Source organism: Rasamsonia emersonii (genome assembly GCF_000968595.1).
Source record: "Rasamsonia emersonii CBS 393.64 chromosome Unknown ctg1118621759965, whole genome shotgun sequence".
NCBI classification, from domain to species: domain Eukaryota; kingdom Fungi; phylum Ascomycota; class Eurotiomycetes; order Eurotiales; family Trichocomaceae; genus Rasamsonia; species Rasamsonia emersonii.
This window is the reverse complement of record NW_013563322.1, coordinates 74998-90863: the sequence shown is the minus strand read 5'-3', so window position 1 is coordinate 90863 and position 15866 is coordinate 74998. Positions and strand designations below refer to the sequence as shown.

The 15866-nt window shown below is 49.1% G+C and overlaps 5 protein-coding genes across 5 annotated transcripts; 1 reads left to right on the top strand and 4 right to left on the bottom strand.

The window, feature by feature from the left end:
• Positions 1–821: 821 nt before the first annotated feature.
• On the bottom strand, positions 822–3425 carry T310_0837 (SAM and PH domain protein; the record flags this gene model as incomplete). The annotated part of the gene is made up of 3 exons (XM_013476290.1): positions 822–3107; positions 3163–3393; positions 3423–3425. The coding sequence occupies 3 exons, from the start codon at positions 3423–3425 to the stop codon at positions 822–824; spliced, it is 2520 nt and encodes an 839-aa protein (XP_013331744.1).
• Positions 3426–7269: 3844 nt separating this feature from the next.
• On the top strand, positions 7270–9692 carry T310_0836 (C6 sexual development transcription factor NosA; the record flags this gene model as incomplete). The annotated part of the gene is made up of 2 exons (XM_013476289.1): positions 7270–7663; positions 7975–9692. 2 exons carry the CDS (start codon positions 7270–7272, stop codon positions 9690–9692), a joined length of 2112 nt encoding a protein of 703 aa, XP_013331743.1.
• Positions 9693–11528: 1836 nt separating this feature from the next.
• Positions 11529–12572, bottom strand: T310_0835 (uncharacterized protein; the record flags this gene model as incomplete). The annotated part of the gene is made up of 4 exons (XM_013476288.1): positions 11529–11666; positions 11826–12168; positions 12246–12381; positions 12434–12572. 4 exons carry the CDS (start codon positions 12570–12572, stop codon positions 11529–11531), a joined length of 756 nt encoding a protein of 251 aa, XP_013331742.1.
• Positions 12573–13394: 822 nt separating this feature from the next.
• Positions 13395–14209, bottom strand: T310_0834 (uncharacterized protein; the record flags this gene model as incomplete). Its single annotated transcript, XM_013476287.1, has 2 exons — positions 13395–14093; positions 14207–14209. 2 exons carry the CDS (start codon positions 14207–14209, stop codon positions 13395–13397), a joined length of 702 nt encoding a protein of 233 aa, XP_013331741.1.
• A 610-nt stretch (positions 14210–14819) lies between these two features.
• T310_0833 (uncharacterized protein) lies at positions 14820–15577 on the bottom strand (the record flags this gene model as incomplete). The annotated part of the gene is made up of 2 exons (XM_013476286.1): positions 14820–15391; positions 15442–15577. The coding sequence occupies 2 exons, from the start codon at positions 15575–15577 to the stop codon at positions 14820–14822; spliced, it is 708 nt and encodes a 235-aa protein (XP_013331740.1).
• Between the last annotated feature and the right edge of the window lie 289 nt (positions 15578–15866).

Below are 15866 nucleotides of genomic sequence, written 5' to 3'. Positions count from 1 at the left end.
AGGCCAGCGGCAGCCAAAGCTGTTTGCAGGTGGCTGATCGTCACTGGCCACCCTTGACCATTTTGCCCACTCAGAAAGGCTGGTTAGGGAGATGTTTTAAACGCGCCTGTGCAGCACAATGATTCTGTCGGGTTGGGTGACCTTGCTTGCCAATCGCAACCCCGGAATTGGCGCCGCTCCTGGCTGCATCATCCAATGGATATTGATATCCTATGTTACCTAGATAGCAACAAGAGCATCATTTACGAAAGGTAAAGCTTTGCTCTTCTACACAAAATGGTCATTTTCATTGGATAAAGATCGAATTTGTTTGTTTGCAGGTAAGCTAGCTACATAACGTGGGTATTTTGATCTATCAACCATTCTCGTAGGAATTCATTCACAGGCGCTCTGATATGCGTGCAAAAACAGCTTCATGGGATATAACCAGATATCCCTAAAATTGAACACAAGAGAATATGCTAAGTCAACATGGCGTGTGCCCAGCAGTCTGTCGGGTATAATTTTCGTTCCAAACAAGATCAAAAAAAAGGTGAAACGTAACCAATATGCCTCCGAGCTTTCAAGAGGGAGAGAATCATTCACAGAGCCGCCTATTTCGTGGGAGAAAGAATGAAAAATAAAGAAAACAAGCTAGGAAATGTGGTATCTCGTAACAGTCGTAACATGTAAAAAAATAATAGGTTCCATCGAAAATCAAAAACTGTGCACCAGAGAAAAGAAAAGAAAGTAAACAAGAAAAGATTGATTGTAAACAAAATAGTAAGATGACAAAGAAAGATGAAATGAGCGAGGATGACATCGAGGCGTGCAACATCCAACTAGATGACATTTCCGTTGACTTTAACCGCGTCGCCGCTCTCTTTACCTCGCTTGAGTGCCTTGGCAAGCATCAACTCTCGCATCCAGTCAATCCGCTCATCTCTCGTCTTGACGGCAAAGTGGTGTGCTTTGTTGTTGTTCAAGAAGAATGCTTTGCGGTCGACAATGGATGAACTGTTGCTGTTTGATGTAGGGATCAACGAAAACGCAAACGCCGCCTCGTCCTGAGCAGTGTCCTTGCGCTTGAGAACAGTCTTCTTGAATGCTGCAGTCAACTTGGAGCGCGAAGCGAACGATGAACAGGCAACTGCGTAGTCGTCGACATCGATATATTCGAGCGCTTTCGAGTCACGACGAGCTGCTTGCTCGTCTTCATACATGGCGAGCTGGGTGCCCCGAAGAGTGAAGTGATGCTCCTCCCACTCATGGCGCAGCAAGCGGGTTGTCTTACGCTTCTTCATCCAGCCACTGTGTTGAATGTCGTTCGGGGTTCGAGGTCCACTCGAGGCGCGTGGCGTCGTCTGGAGATCCTCCGGTGTCTCTATGGGTGCAACCTGACCTTCATCGACGCGCTCAAGGGGCTGGCCATTGCATACATTCAGGGATGGACGTCTGCGATGATTTTCTGCCTTGGTAGATGCCGGACGAGTAATGGGATCTGCCATTGCACGATAATCGTGGCCAAACCGCATGTTCGGAGGAACCGACTGCGAAACTTCGCGTGGAATCGGGCCAGCAGGGATGGCGGTCACAGGAACATCCACCTCCGAGAAGGGAGTCTCCTGGCGATAAAGCTCATGAGAACGATAAAAATCGGATGGAGAACGATAGAAGTCTGCAGGAGACATGTCTTGTCCGTATGTGAACGGTGCCTGCTCCCCACCTTGATGCCCACTTGGCTGGGTGAAATTGGGCTTTTTCTGCAGAATGGACGGTGTAACTGTGCGCTGGGCGGAGACATTGGCAGATAGATTGGCAGCTGTGACGGACGATTGTGTGTTTGGAATAGTCAGTTTCGGGAGATGGCGAAGATTCTCGGCCAGAGACGCGCTAGTTTTGACTGAATCGGGGGAGTCCGATCCTGGCGAGGGAAACATCTCTCTTGGAGGAGTTGCAGGATCATTGACTGGCTGTAACCGGCTCAAATGTTGGAAGTTGAGAAATTGGCGGACATTCTCCTGAGGGTCTCGCGGTTGGACTTCGTTGAGCTTCTCCTCACACAACCGGACATTTGGGGTCTGACCAGGTCCGAGCACGTCAGACGAAGCAACAACAGAAGGCGACAATTCTGGCTTTTCTGACTTGGAAGCATGGAGGAGGTTTGGTGCAGTGTCAGGGTTTCCCGGGTCGCCTGTGAGGATGGTCGAGCCAGTAATGGTGTCGATAGGCAAATCTTTAGCCAGGCGCGCCAGCCTGCGTTGTTGCTTCTGCCACTTCCGGCAGTTTTCGCCTTTGGAGCACCGGTGGATTTTGGGCAATATTTGCTCAATCGCTACGATCGACGCGGAGTCACCTGGGCCAATGTCCTCGTGATCATGTCGGTGGTGACGGTGCTCACGGCGCCGACGTCGATGATGCTTTTTCGACCTCGACTCCTTCCTCTCTTCCTCGCTGTTTGACGAGGTGTCATCACTACTCGTAGTTGTCTTGGCTGCTTGTGGAACGGAACTCTTATCCCGGTTGGGTGCATTTGGTACTGGCGTTTGCGAGTCGCCCGAAGACGACATGACGCTGTTTCGAAGCTGTTGAATCGAGTTCATCAAACGATGGCGTTTTCCGAATGAATGGATATCCAGCTCCTTCAGGTCCTCTGCTTGGAGTTCAAGGAGAATCGCTCCTGAGATGTCGTTGATAAAAAACTTCTCAACGATACTATCATCAAAGCCAGCATTTTGCATCCATGTGACGACATCTTGTGGCGACCAGTTCCTGACTTCGGCTTCGTCAAGCTGTGAAACTTCCTTGTTGATTGATTTGAGCTCTGTCTGTGTCTGTGGAGTCTCGTCCGCAACGTAACCAGGCAATGGGGTATCCTTCCTCTCAGGCTCCAGTTTCGAAGCAGAATCGAAGAATGTTGCAGTAGTGGGAGTTTTAGCGAGGACGAAATCAACCTCGAGGGATGACTTCAGATCAGAAGAGTCGACGGATGCCCGGAACAGGTGTGGTCCAACAGGTCCCTTGACTGGCTTCTCATCCAAATGGAAGTTGAAAGCGGTTAGGCCCGCGGAGTCAGGAGTTGGAACGTCTCTCGGCGTCGATGCAGTAGTGACACTGTCTGCACCAAGCTACAGCATTGTTTCATTAGTTCCAATTCTCAGGATTACTCAATAGGTTACTCACAGAACCAACACTCCTCCTCGGGGAGTCACCAAGTTCCTCGTCTTCAAATTCCGATTCGAAATCCGTATCCAATATTTCAGTTGCTTCAGAAAGCGGTCGAGGAATGGTTGTCCTCGCCTTGAAGAGAGGGACTTGACTCGAGGTCTGTAGCATCTGCAGACTGGGTTGGGAATGAGTCTCAGTAGCCTGCTTAGAACGGTCAGCACCCCATTCTAGCGCTTCAATGCTTGTCTGTTGACGATAGTCAAGGGAGTTTATACCATCTTGTCCCTGGCCGACAGTCGGCTTAGGCGAAACACCAATGTAGTATAAGGACGGGGTATATATATACGTATGGTGGTAGTAGATGCTGAACTCAATACCAAAAGACAATTCACATATACATCATGCGTTGAGGATACACTTCATGTGGAGGATGGAAACAAACTCGGGACCCAGACAGGATGGGTGGATTCGGTGTTTATGTAGATGGCCCGCTCTTCTCCAGAGATCCCTCCGGGATGGGGAAAAGCACGGTCCGCATGGCTGGAGGAGCCCGCATGCGGGCGTTGACAGGACGGGATCGAAGAGATCGGGCTGGATGTGATGGGCAGGTCTGGCACCAAGAGGCTTGCATTGGCTAGGCGGTAAAGGGAAAAAAAAGAAATGGCATGAAACGAGGTTGGTTGGGCTGGAAGAGCTACCCTGGTCTGCCACAGGAAATGCAATTTTTGGATACAGTCACCCGTCGAATGAGCATGGGCCGACCAGCACGCAAAGGAAAAGATCACGGGAGTGCCCGCAGTGCTGCCTTCTCATTGGGCGATCACTTCGAAATGACGCTCTGATTGCCTGCATGATGGCTGCATCGCGGATCGCAGAGCAGAACGAAGCTGCAGCTTGGCAGAGCCAGGAAGACGCTGAGAGGCCGGTTGCGAAGGCGCTACTGCTGGGACAGCAGGTCGGCACATATCGACAGGCTGGGAGGAGCCGGCAGCCCTGCTTAAGCGCCGCACTAAAGCATCGTCGATTGCAACTGCAACATCCCGGTGAGGGGCCGCTAATTGCCTGATTCGCTAGGAAATGTTGATAAATATAGCCCTCTTGAGTTGAATTAGTCTCCATTGCCAGAATGAAATGCCATTAATTGTTCCGAAAATAGCACCTCCTGCATCTTCCCGATGTCCTCTTCGGGAATTTCTTCGCAGTCACCTGAACAACAGCTGTGCAGTGTGCCATAATTAACAATAATTATCCGGTTAACTCTATTTGGTGACATTCTCGCAAACGAATTGGGATCCTGGACAGTTATGGTGATTGTGGCGGTTATCACCGACAATCCCCATGTATTATCGCCAAATGAGTAACGACGAAAACAGGCCAATGAGAATTTATGGCTGCGACCCAATGTTACTCTGCTCTTCATTCCCGACTAAAGGCTAGCGAAATCCTTTCACTCTGTCCTAATGCTGGGGACACATCGGTGACGGGCAACAGGGAGCTTTCAAGACGTCACAGGAAACTCGGTTAGCTATTCAATTGATAGCGGGGACTTCCGAGAGCTACCTGAGTGCGCAATGATCTTCTTAGCTTGAGATGCTACATGACTCGAAGATGCCACACTACCGTCTGTTTTCTGCACCACCTAAAATCAAGAACAACGTCTCCACTGTGGCAGTTGGAACGTGACTATCTGATTGTCCATTTACTTTAATCAGTCTTGTTCTCTCTTCCAGATGGATGACATCATTGCCTTCCCTGTCACCCACGCTCTTCCCTGGACAGGATAAGGAGTTTCCAGGTAAATGGCCAATTTCAAGCCCGGGGATATCCATTTTATAAACCGGCGTGATCTTGCCACTATGTTTTTCTCGAGGAGGCTATCATGTGACACGGGGTTCCAACTCGCTTGGCACGGCTCGCACAATAGCAATGCGTAATATATTGATTTTATCCAAAGCTCTGAAGAATATGAGACCTCATTCTATGTGTTATCTTATCGATTGCTACCAGCATCAATAACTCCCACAAGTCGGAAGTCTCTCAAAAATAAGCTCCAAGTGTCACTTCAAGCTTGAGCGGGCTGCCATATGAGGCAGGTGAAGGGTATTGCTAAGAAAGTTGCGGAGTATGTCCAGTGACCGGAACCTCATGCGGGTCTCCTGGTGCGAGTAACACAAAATTGAAATGTGACAAATAATTATTTGTGAGACACCGGCGAATGTCGTACTTCATTGCAAAAGCACAAAGCACGTGGCAACCAAACAATAAAGCACCGTAGTGAGAGACCACCCAGGTCAAGCCCTAGCCATTGAGTTAATTAAAAAAGAAAAAGGTGTCAGCATCTGGTACAATGAGGAGGAAGCAGTTAACAGGATAGGAAAAGAGAGGAATCGAATATCGTCATCGGAGATCTCCATCTCGAGGTACGGTTGCATGACCCCTCTGCGGGGTCGGTCCTGGAGCTGGTAACTCTGGTTTTCTGACTAATGCTAAGGACCATTAATCCTAAAATAAAACCAGTAAATTATTGTCTTTGGCACAATTATTGTTGCTAATTATGTCTATTTGGTGATTAACCTGGATGGTAATGGCGGTTAAGAACGCAACGTGAAGAGCCCAAAGAGTCTGTAGCCGAGCTGTTATTAATAGCAAATTGAGCTGTATTTGGCGAAATTAATGGCGACTCGCCATGTAACATGCAACTGCAGAACTGCCAACCAACAGCACTAATTAACCCAGATTTACATTGGGCGGGGTTTGGTGTTGCTAATTAAGGGACATTGTTAGCGTGCCTGCAGCCTGCATTATCTTATCACGCGGGAGCTTTGGCCCTCCCCCACGGATGCCGGATGAAGATGCACCGTGCACGGGCACTCGGGCTATCTTAGCGCGATGGGCTTCCCGCGCCGTATGATGGACAGCAACCTTAGGATCCGCTGCTGCTGGCTTGACGAGAGACGCCCAATGAGCGCGCAGGAATTGAAGCTTGGCATCGCGCCAATCTCGCACTCCGTTCTGACTGGTCCGTCCTCGCGAATATCGGCCGGCCCGTCCCTGATCCGCCGATTCTATTGGACCGGGTTTCGATCACGCTTCTACGCATCGATTGGCCGAAGAACAGAGCAGCATCCAGACTGCCCCGCCCATTGGTGACTTGCGGCCTGCCAAATTTCCACAGATGTTCCTCATCGGGCCAGTGGACAGCGACCTGGTGCTAGCGAGGCAATATGGACCATCGTGATTTCTATTCCCATGACCTTATCTGGAGGCTACGGAGCTATTCAGCCCGATCGCAAACTTTTCGCGAGTGGCCTATACGCCAAACGTCGATAGTGTCGTCCGGAGTACCAGGGATTGGGCGCAAACCCGAATTGCGCTCTCACAGCAGGAATATCCAGCGGTCTGTTACTTGCAGCATCTGTCTGGTTGGTTGGCTCGCGCCTAGGGATCCCGTTAGAGAAGAGAGTGTCAGGGTTGAGTTAATTTTGGCCTCCAGTCCAGGGTGCTGCTCCGTGAGGAGATAGCCCAAACAGGTAACTCCAGGGTATCACGCACATGCCGGGAGCCGGTAGCCCAGTGCCTGTCTGTGCAGGCATCGGATGGAAGGGCTGCTAGCAGCGCAGCTAATCGCTGGCGGCGTTGTTAGCGATCCTCATCGGCTATGCCCTGCCAGCCTATCAGGCAGAGATACCCTGGCTAGTCGCACGAGCTCTCGTCTTCAGTCCCCTGATCCTGACAGATCAACTGGGTCCCCAGGCGTTAATCCTATGGATCGATCCGCTGAGGCCATCCATCTTCCCGCTTGGCCCTATCCCCTGCCCGGCCGTGCACTAGCCGGCAAGATCCTCGCCCATCCGAATCCACTTGCATTGCATCGTGGGCGCCTCCCAAATTTAGGCTCAGCGCTCTCGTCCACGAACGGTTGACATGGCCTGGGCGCCTCTCATTTGCCCATCGACCTCCCTGTTCTGGTGTCGAGCTCCAGTCGTCGAGACCCCACCCATCTGGGCTCCGCAGATTCTCCCCGAACTCTACTGCTGCCCGTTGGTTGCTGCAGCTCTGCAGGTCGAAAAATAGAAACACGCAACACCTACCGTTGGTCGCATCTTAGTTTTAAATCTCAACATGTCCAACAGTAACGCAAATATTTACTTCAGGCTGTTCGCAAGTGATGGTGCCCTTTCCTCGCCAATTCCATTCCATCGTCCTTCCTTCCATCAATTGATAGCCAGCAAAGGCTGCCGGTCCAGCTTTGCGACTCCTGCTTCTCAGGTAGATACACAGCAGCTGGTGTCGCGACTCTCCACTACCGTCCGTCTTAACGTGTCGCTGTCCGTGACAGTCATCCTCTCGGTCCACAAATCTTGCAATTATTTTCGCTCCCGATACAGCGTTATCAAAATGCCGACAAAGAAGGCTGCTACAAAGAAGAAATCAACCAATTCTTCCACTGCGATTCCGGCGCCGTCAGAGTGTTCCCAACAACCACCCGCCCAGCTACATAAGAGATCACGCTCCGGTACGTCAAGCGCAAGTGCCCTTCTGCGGCATAGCTAACTTGGAGGGATCGAAAGGATGCTATACATGCCGCCTGCGAAGAAAGAAATGTGACGAAGCTCATCCCACCTGCCGCGCTTGCAGTAATCTCTGTGTGAGATGCGAATACAAAAGGCCGATCTGGTGGTCGAATGCAGAGCAGCGAGCCATACAGAAAGAAAGGATCAAGAGCAAGATTAAGCAGACCAAACTCAATGAAAGGAATTCGATGATGGCTGGTGGGATTATCTCTCTATTTCTTGCGGTCCGTGTCTCTCTAACATGGCCTCGCAGACCAACGTTATCGCGCAATGCCTATGACTTCTCCGTTCGTCCCTGAGTTCGACTTCAATCGGCCGGTTTTCCACGGAGCCTACGATCCATTCGCCTCGCACCTGCCAACTCCAGCTTTTGGGCCAGCCCCCTACGGCCAGTTCCCTCCGTACGAAGTGGATATCAAGACAGAGCGCCAGCTGTTTGTGAATGATGTTCCTACGCGATGTGACACGTCCTTCTCGTCCTTCACCACCTACGCTCCCCCACAGTTGCACGCGACTCTTCCACCTTTCCCCGGCGATGAGTGGATTCCTGAGGCATCTCTGGCTCACCCTCCGCCATTCGTCGGTATGGAGGCCGCGGCATATGAGCAGAACAATGAACAGTCTTATTCCCTGATGCAAACGTCGATCCCAGTTGATGATGCTGATCGACCATTGCTGAATTATTTTGTCGACAAAGTCCTGCGTCTTTCCTTTCCCATCCTGGAAGTCCACCAACGGGGTCATGAGCGTGCCCAGGCCATATTCCACAGTCTCGAGACCAACAAATCTTACCTGCACTGCTGTCTCAGTGTCGCTGCAATTCATCTGAAAAACACGGCAGGGGTTGTCGGCGAAGAGATTGACTATGACATCGTGCGACATCGCTACGAAGCAGTGTCCCAGCTTTATCGATCGTTGAATGAGAACACGAACTACGATCAAGCCCTAGACACCACTCTTGCCATGATCTTCTTCAATTGTTCCGTCTGCGATCCCGAAGATTACCACCTACCCAACGTTGACCTACCCGGTGATATTGACCTACCAGACATTGCGTGGAGTGATCACTTCCAAGCGGTGACGAGTTTGGTAGAGAGACTGGATCTCCCGTCGCAGTTGATTAAATGCGATTCTCCATTCACGCAGCCTCCCTTCAACATGACATTGACGGCATGGATCGATATCCTGGGAGCCACGATGCTTGGCAAATCACCTCACTTTGCTCACACTTATCGTACGAAGCATTTAAGTGGAACGTCGTCAGGCCTTCGTGAACTCATGGGTTGCGACGATCGAGTCATGTACCTGATCTCCGAGATTGCCTGCCTCGATGCGCTGAAAAAGGAAGGGGTCGTGGACGACATGGCCGTCTGCTCTCACGTGTCTGCCCTGGGAAGGCAGCTGGAATTCACGGAACCTCTCGACCCGAAACTCGAGAGCCCATTCTCTCCTGACAGCGGTGCGATCCGACCCGATCAGCTCACGAAAAACATGACCGCCATCTTCCGCATCGCGGCCCGTATCTATCTGTGCAGTTTGGTCCCTGGATTCGATCGGAGTCAACAGAACATCCTCAACCTTGTTGACGCTGTTACGCATGCTCTCCAGTTCATCCCAGGAGGCCCAGATGGCTATGATCGCTCTCTTGTCTGGCCATTGCTCATCACAGGGGCATTTTCCATGCCATCCAGTTCTTTCCGTCAGGTCTTGCGTGAGAGAGTTGTGGCACTAGGCGATCAGGCCGATTTTGGGAGCTTTGGTCGCATGTATCGCGTGTTGCAAGAGGTTTGGAAGCTTGCAGATGACCCCGTGGACGGGGGCCCAACGTCTCCTCCCATCGATCCGGCCGTGAAACGAGATACGTCCACCTCTCCGCCCTGTGGCACTCCGGGAATGAGGGAGATAAGAAAACGCGGCGTTCACTGGCGCGACGTGATGATTAAAAACGATTGGCGGTATCTGCTGATATGAAAGCAGCATTTTCTCCATCGTCGAGAACCATTTTATGAACTGCGCCTCGATGCAACGCAAATCTTGCGGCACTTGCCTCTTGTCGACAGGTTGAGGTCTTCAAAGACAGGGCCAAGAGAGCCACAACGCGCATGCATCGCACATTTACAATTCTTGTAAATATAATTCCAGAAACCCGTTTTTCCCAGGTTTGGAGTTTGGGGTCTTCGGCAAGTCTTTTCTTTCTTTGTTTGGCGGGATATACCTCTCTTGGGCGGCAGCTCGGCGAATTTCATTCAGTAGGACGATCCTTGAGAAGCTGTGAAATTCAATGTCATCTATCAATGGAGAGGCGGTACGAGACACAGATATGCTTGCTCCCAGTAAGCAGGACTTCTTTTTTACGACGGATTGAATGAATGAATACTTGTTTTCTCTATCATATTGGACTTAAGTAGGAACTCCTTGAAATACCCATTTTTTCCCTTCTCCTCTTTTCAGAGCGCATCATGCTTATTATTTTTCTTTTCTGTCTTAGAATCTGCGAGCGGATTTCGATGACGAGGGGGCATAAAAGAAAGGAACCTAGTTCAGCGGTCATGTCTGTCTTCTGAAAGCAGAACAGACCAACCGACCTGCGGCAATACACCCTTTAACGGACATGCACAAACGACAAGACACCAGGACGACACCAGCTGTTTTCAATTCTTCTACCTTCTAGACTCTTTAAAGGTTTAATCCCTCTTTTACCCCGCGTCGATCGTGGGGACTTGTTCGTCAACAAATTAATTACTTCTTCTTGCTGGATCGAGAAGAAACGAAGCATTTGCCTATCACGCAACCAGGCATACAGCCCATGGATGCAAGGATGCAGGTCATCCTGTCTAATTTAATGATTGTCTTTTCATCCTTGTTCTGGTGAGCAGATTTGATGGACGAGCGAGCGAGCGAACGACCGTCCAACGGATTATTCGATTCGACATATCGGTTGTCTTGCTATGCGATGCAATGATTGATTCATTGATTAGTATAGGTAGGTAGTTGTTGGAATCGGAGCTCAGTCCCCCGGGACATATCTACCTAGGTATGGCTATCGTTTCGTTTTCAGGTTTTTTTTTAGTTTTTGAATTATCATTAAATGCCTCTTTTCTTCTCCTCTCTCCGTCTCTCTCTCTTCCTTTTTTTTTCCCCTAAGCATCTGATCTAGTATAATCTTATTTGATCCGATCTAACCATTGCATTGATTAGGACTGCATTATCCATTTCTACCGATGACCGATTCTTCTTTATGGAGCTTCGAAATGAAACGAAATAAAATGAATAAGGAGTCTCTATCTATTATCGTTGCGTCGGTGAGGAACTAGCTATGCGGTGAGTAACTGGTACAAGAGTAGACGGGACATTCATTATCCTGTCTGATATGATTTAAGGACGAAGATAAGGATGACTAACTCTACATCTCTATAGATACATATGCGAGAAGAGGAGAAAATAAGACAAAGATTTGGGAGAGGAAGAAGATGTCGAAGAGTGTGGTGGTGAAGGATTGGGTTTGTGTTGATAACAGTGCAGACATTACAAGCTGCAGTGAGGATGCAGACAGCACTTCTAGGCCCTTTTCGAGCTGGTTCATCCTAGTGTTTACACATTTAGGATGTATATATATACATAAATACATTTGCATCAGGAATCATGCTATATTTACATGATTCCATCTATGTTTAAAAGCCTTTCTAAGTAATCTGTCAAATCTACTACGGGCTACCTCCTGATACGAGTTTTTTTATTCTCCCTTTTCGATATTTGATATCTCGTTATTAACCGTAAATCAAGGTGCATGATGCGTTATGCTATCATTCAAGTCTGTGTAAGGAGTGATGATCCTTCTAAACTAGCTGTAATGAAAGGACGGTCCATGTGCTTCGATGATGGACCTTCAACACGCGATGGGGTGGTGGATCCGACTACATACATGAGGTATTGCCGTCGATGTCGCTGCACATGACAGTAAAGGAATGGAATATCAGTAATCTAACCTATCTGATCTGATCTGTTCTTTTCTGATAAAGTCAAGTCTCCACTTCTCTCGGTTCTTCTCCTTCCTTTTATTTATCTCTTCCTGTTCGAAGGCTGAGGCACGCCGCTTTTGCTCACCCTCACTTGCTCCGGCAGATGAGGGAATTTGCGTGGATTTAGATCTCTTGGAATTGGATCATCCTGAGTACGCAGGTATGCGGTATTATGAAATTTTGGTGAGTCAGCAGCTGACAGTAAATGTATTTCTCTATTACCAGCATAAATTCCAATTTTTCTGTTTGCTGCAGTTGGTAAGACTACCCATATCCATTTCTGAGAATACTTTTTCTTTTCATGGCGTAGACTCTCGATTCGGATTTCGGAAGCAAGAGATGGATGATGCATCCTAAAAATGCTGTGAAGATCTATACTGAAGGTGAAATCGTGTTCAGGATGTTGCGGTTGCCAGTTAAAAAGTCGGCTGAATGCCAGGTGTAGTGTTCCAGAAACCCCATGCTCATTGATCACAATGGTTTCGGTTGGTGTAGGCTCAGGTACTGGTACAGCGAAAGTCTGCACAGAAGCTGCTGAATGGGTGGAGCTTCGGCGTGTTCATTTGTCTCGGTGACGGCGGGCTCGACAGCTGCTCCGGCTGCAGCGAGATCCACATGTCCCCAGGCTATCGATGAAGTGCCTTTATTGATGTATCAGTATGAAGTTTGCATATATAGAAGCAAATCACATACGATACACCTCATATAAGATACCGCCTCTTTCAATTATGGCTGATCTTTTATGCAATTCTTTATTGCCCACATCTTCGTTAGGTGCCAAAAAGTAATGAAATGGCGACTGCCGAGGTGTTGTTTCTATGGAAGTTTCCATACTTGTCGAATTGTTCGAGGAATTAGTAAACAGGATGGGTGAAAGGCAGCTGAATGGAAATCTTTCTGAATCAAAAAAATTAGACCTAAGGAGGAATTAATAGAGCTGCATTTTGGCTTTTTGTGGACGGTTTTGGAAGGAACGACCCGTTGTTGACTTGGGAAAGCAGCAGAAAGCAGTGACTGCGAGAAGAAATCGATGAGAAAGAAATTCTAGGTTTAAAGGACAAATAAATACCAGGCCTTTGGGGAAAGAACCAATTGCTTATTCACATCAACGAGGACCTTTTCTTTCTTTTTCAATTTGCTTCACACTTATTTTGCTGCCTACTTTCACTTTTCCTTGTTTTTCTAGTTTGACAACACTCGATCTATCACTTGTCTTCACTTATCGATAATACTTTTGCTTTCCCAGTCATTATTCTCAGTTTCTGGTTACTGGCAATCTCTTTGTCCGGTGAAATGGGATTCCGACTATGGCTGTAACTGCATTCTTATCCAGCTATAACTATTGATCTACCTGTATTAACTGGTATTATAGTACCATGTAAGGTACTATAACTTTACATACTTGACCATAATAGCAGCCTAGGGAAATACTAGTAAATAGCAGTAGGACCAAGTGATTTAAAGAGAAACTATGTGACTGGCAGGGGCGCTGTAAGCAGCACACTGAGGCAGGGTGAGGATGGAGGTGAGCCAAAGCAGCGGGCCTCGAGCGCTAATTCACCCAGGTATTTTCCATTTGGTTGTACTGTTCATTGCATGCAGATCATACAGAAAAAGTTGTGATCTGATCGGATCATATCTGGTGAAAGATAGCCTAAATATCTAGTTCCCTTAGCCCTTCTCCTTCCTCATATTCATCGCCGTAGCACTCCCGCTTCACTGCTTCCACAAGATCGCGATCCCCACCCGCCAGCTTGGTCAGATACTGCTCCAGAATGTATATGTTATCGGTCCACATGGATGCTTCTTGCTTCCAGGCCTTTATCTCCTCCTTCTTCCTCTCCACGCCCGCTGCTCCGCCCGCCAAAAGGGCGTCCTCGTCCGCTCGAATTCTTCTCACCTCCGCCAGCAGCGTATCTCTTCTTTGCATGAGAATTTCCCTCTGAGCTGCTTCTGCTTCTGCTGCAGCGACATTCTCATCATCGTCGTTGTCGCCGCCGTCAGCTCCCTTGGTAGCAGCAATCCTCTCCTGCAATTCCATCTCTAATTCCTCGATCGTCTTTTGCACCCGCCCCAGCTCCTTGGTCAATCGCTCTTTGACCTGTTCCCGTTCGCGTCTCTCCTCGCTTGGGAAGCTCCAGTACCAGTTCACGCTCCCGATCTTCTCCATGCGCACCTTGTTGTCGTCCACCAGCGCTTGCACGTAGTCCTTCACCTGCATCCCATTGATGGACGCCACGGACGGGAGCATCTTCTCGAGGTCTTTCAGCGTGTGGCAGGTGCGGGTGGACCGGATATGATCAAGGATGAGCTGCTGTTTAGCAGCGGGCGAGAGAGACTTGTTGTTGGGTGGCTGTTGTCAAGAGCATTAGTAGGTGAAGTTATTGTTCTTTTTTCATTTCTAGGACAGGTAGGTGACTGTATGACAAATTGATCGACTTAACATTTCAGGTAAAAAGAACGTACCATGATGACGATTATGGCTAGGGCCACGAGAAAGATATGGTCAAGTGGCTGCCAGTCCTACATCAGAATGTGATGGAGGAGATGATATCGTGGTAGTAATTCTCTACCTCTCTTCAAATAGCGAAGAGGGATGGCAGATTGGAGACCAGGTAGGTGATGCTACGCGTGAAAGTACACAGGGAAGTTGCGGGCTATCTCGAATATGGGGAGGTCACGTTCTTTGCCGAAATAGGATGCCATTATTTGGCTGCTGAACGGTAAGCCCTGGAAATCTACAGCTAGAAAAATACCAATGACGAGACGGATAACTGCTAAGAATAGCAAGGTTTCAGAGCCACTCAATCATTATTTATTCAGTTGTAGATAAATTTGGGGATATAGCAGTCATTAAGGGCACTGACCGCTCAAGGATTTTGATCATCAGCAACCTCATGTGGCTGAAAGGACGCAACGTCTTAAAGACACACTAAGGAGAACTCATACAAGACCTCCATAGTGGTGGTTCCTGTGCTGTAAGCATTGCGCACGCAGGACGCTATCAAAATAGGTCCAGAAGTCTCCGTCAGCTGTTATTCATGCAGAATCTTTAATGCCCACACAGCGACTGGAAAACTCAAGCTTCAGCATCTGCCTCCGTCTCAGGAGCGGAGCTCTCCGGCCGGGGTGTTTTGCGCCTTCTCTTCCTCATCCTTCGTATCGATCGCAACTCCTCAGCCGAGCTGGCATGGACACTGGCGTTTGACCGTTTCCTGCCGGACTTTCCTAGAGATGCGACACTAGCCTCGCCGTCGGAGCCTTCAATCTCCTCTCCTTCTACGAGAACCATGTCCCCAGTTTCACCCAGAGACTCCTTCGCCATCTCTTCCAGAAGAATACCCATGGCAATCAACGCCGTTTCATCCATGCTTCGAAAGTTATCCGCTCCACCGTCCGTGATGGCGTTCTCATAGAAATCAGCCGAGTAGGCGTGAATCGCTTGCAACAGGTCCGAGGACGGCAGAGGACAATCCGGCGGAATTTTCTCGTTCGCAAAGTAAAAATCATTTTCTTCGTATCGCACCGGGGCGCTCTGGCGGCGGAAGAGGACCTCTTCCGGCCGTACCGCTACGGTGCTGGAGGACGCATTATCTCTGTACCGAGAAGAGAACCGCGTTTGGGCGCGGAAGCCACCCACAGAGATACGTCCTACGATTGTCAGATCGAGTCAATCCCAGAGAATACCGGTAAATACTCACCAGCGACAGCGTCATAAACGTTGGCTTGGCGTTTTTGTTTCGACTTGGAAGCAGTCACCGTGCGATCTTTTCTATTGTCTGACGGAGGCTTGAGAAATGCATTCTGGCTCTGCGAAAGAGATCTGCCATGAGACATGGCACGGATCTGAAGACTCCAGCCTCCAGAGACGCTCTGCTGATGGATGGTCTTCAGCCTGTCAAAGAGCTCGTAATGTTAGATATCGGTGCATCATTTTTCCGTTCCGTGCTCTCCGCCGAGCTCTCCGCGTCGAGTCGCGATAAACTACGTCTTATCTGTCGAGCAGATGCGGCTTGCAGCTGATCTTTTCTATATTGTTCGCAAGCTAATGGTCACTGATGTATGAATTCATTCCTTCTAAACAGGGCGCAAGGGACGATCAGCCCTTCCGCCTTTCATGTCGCTC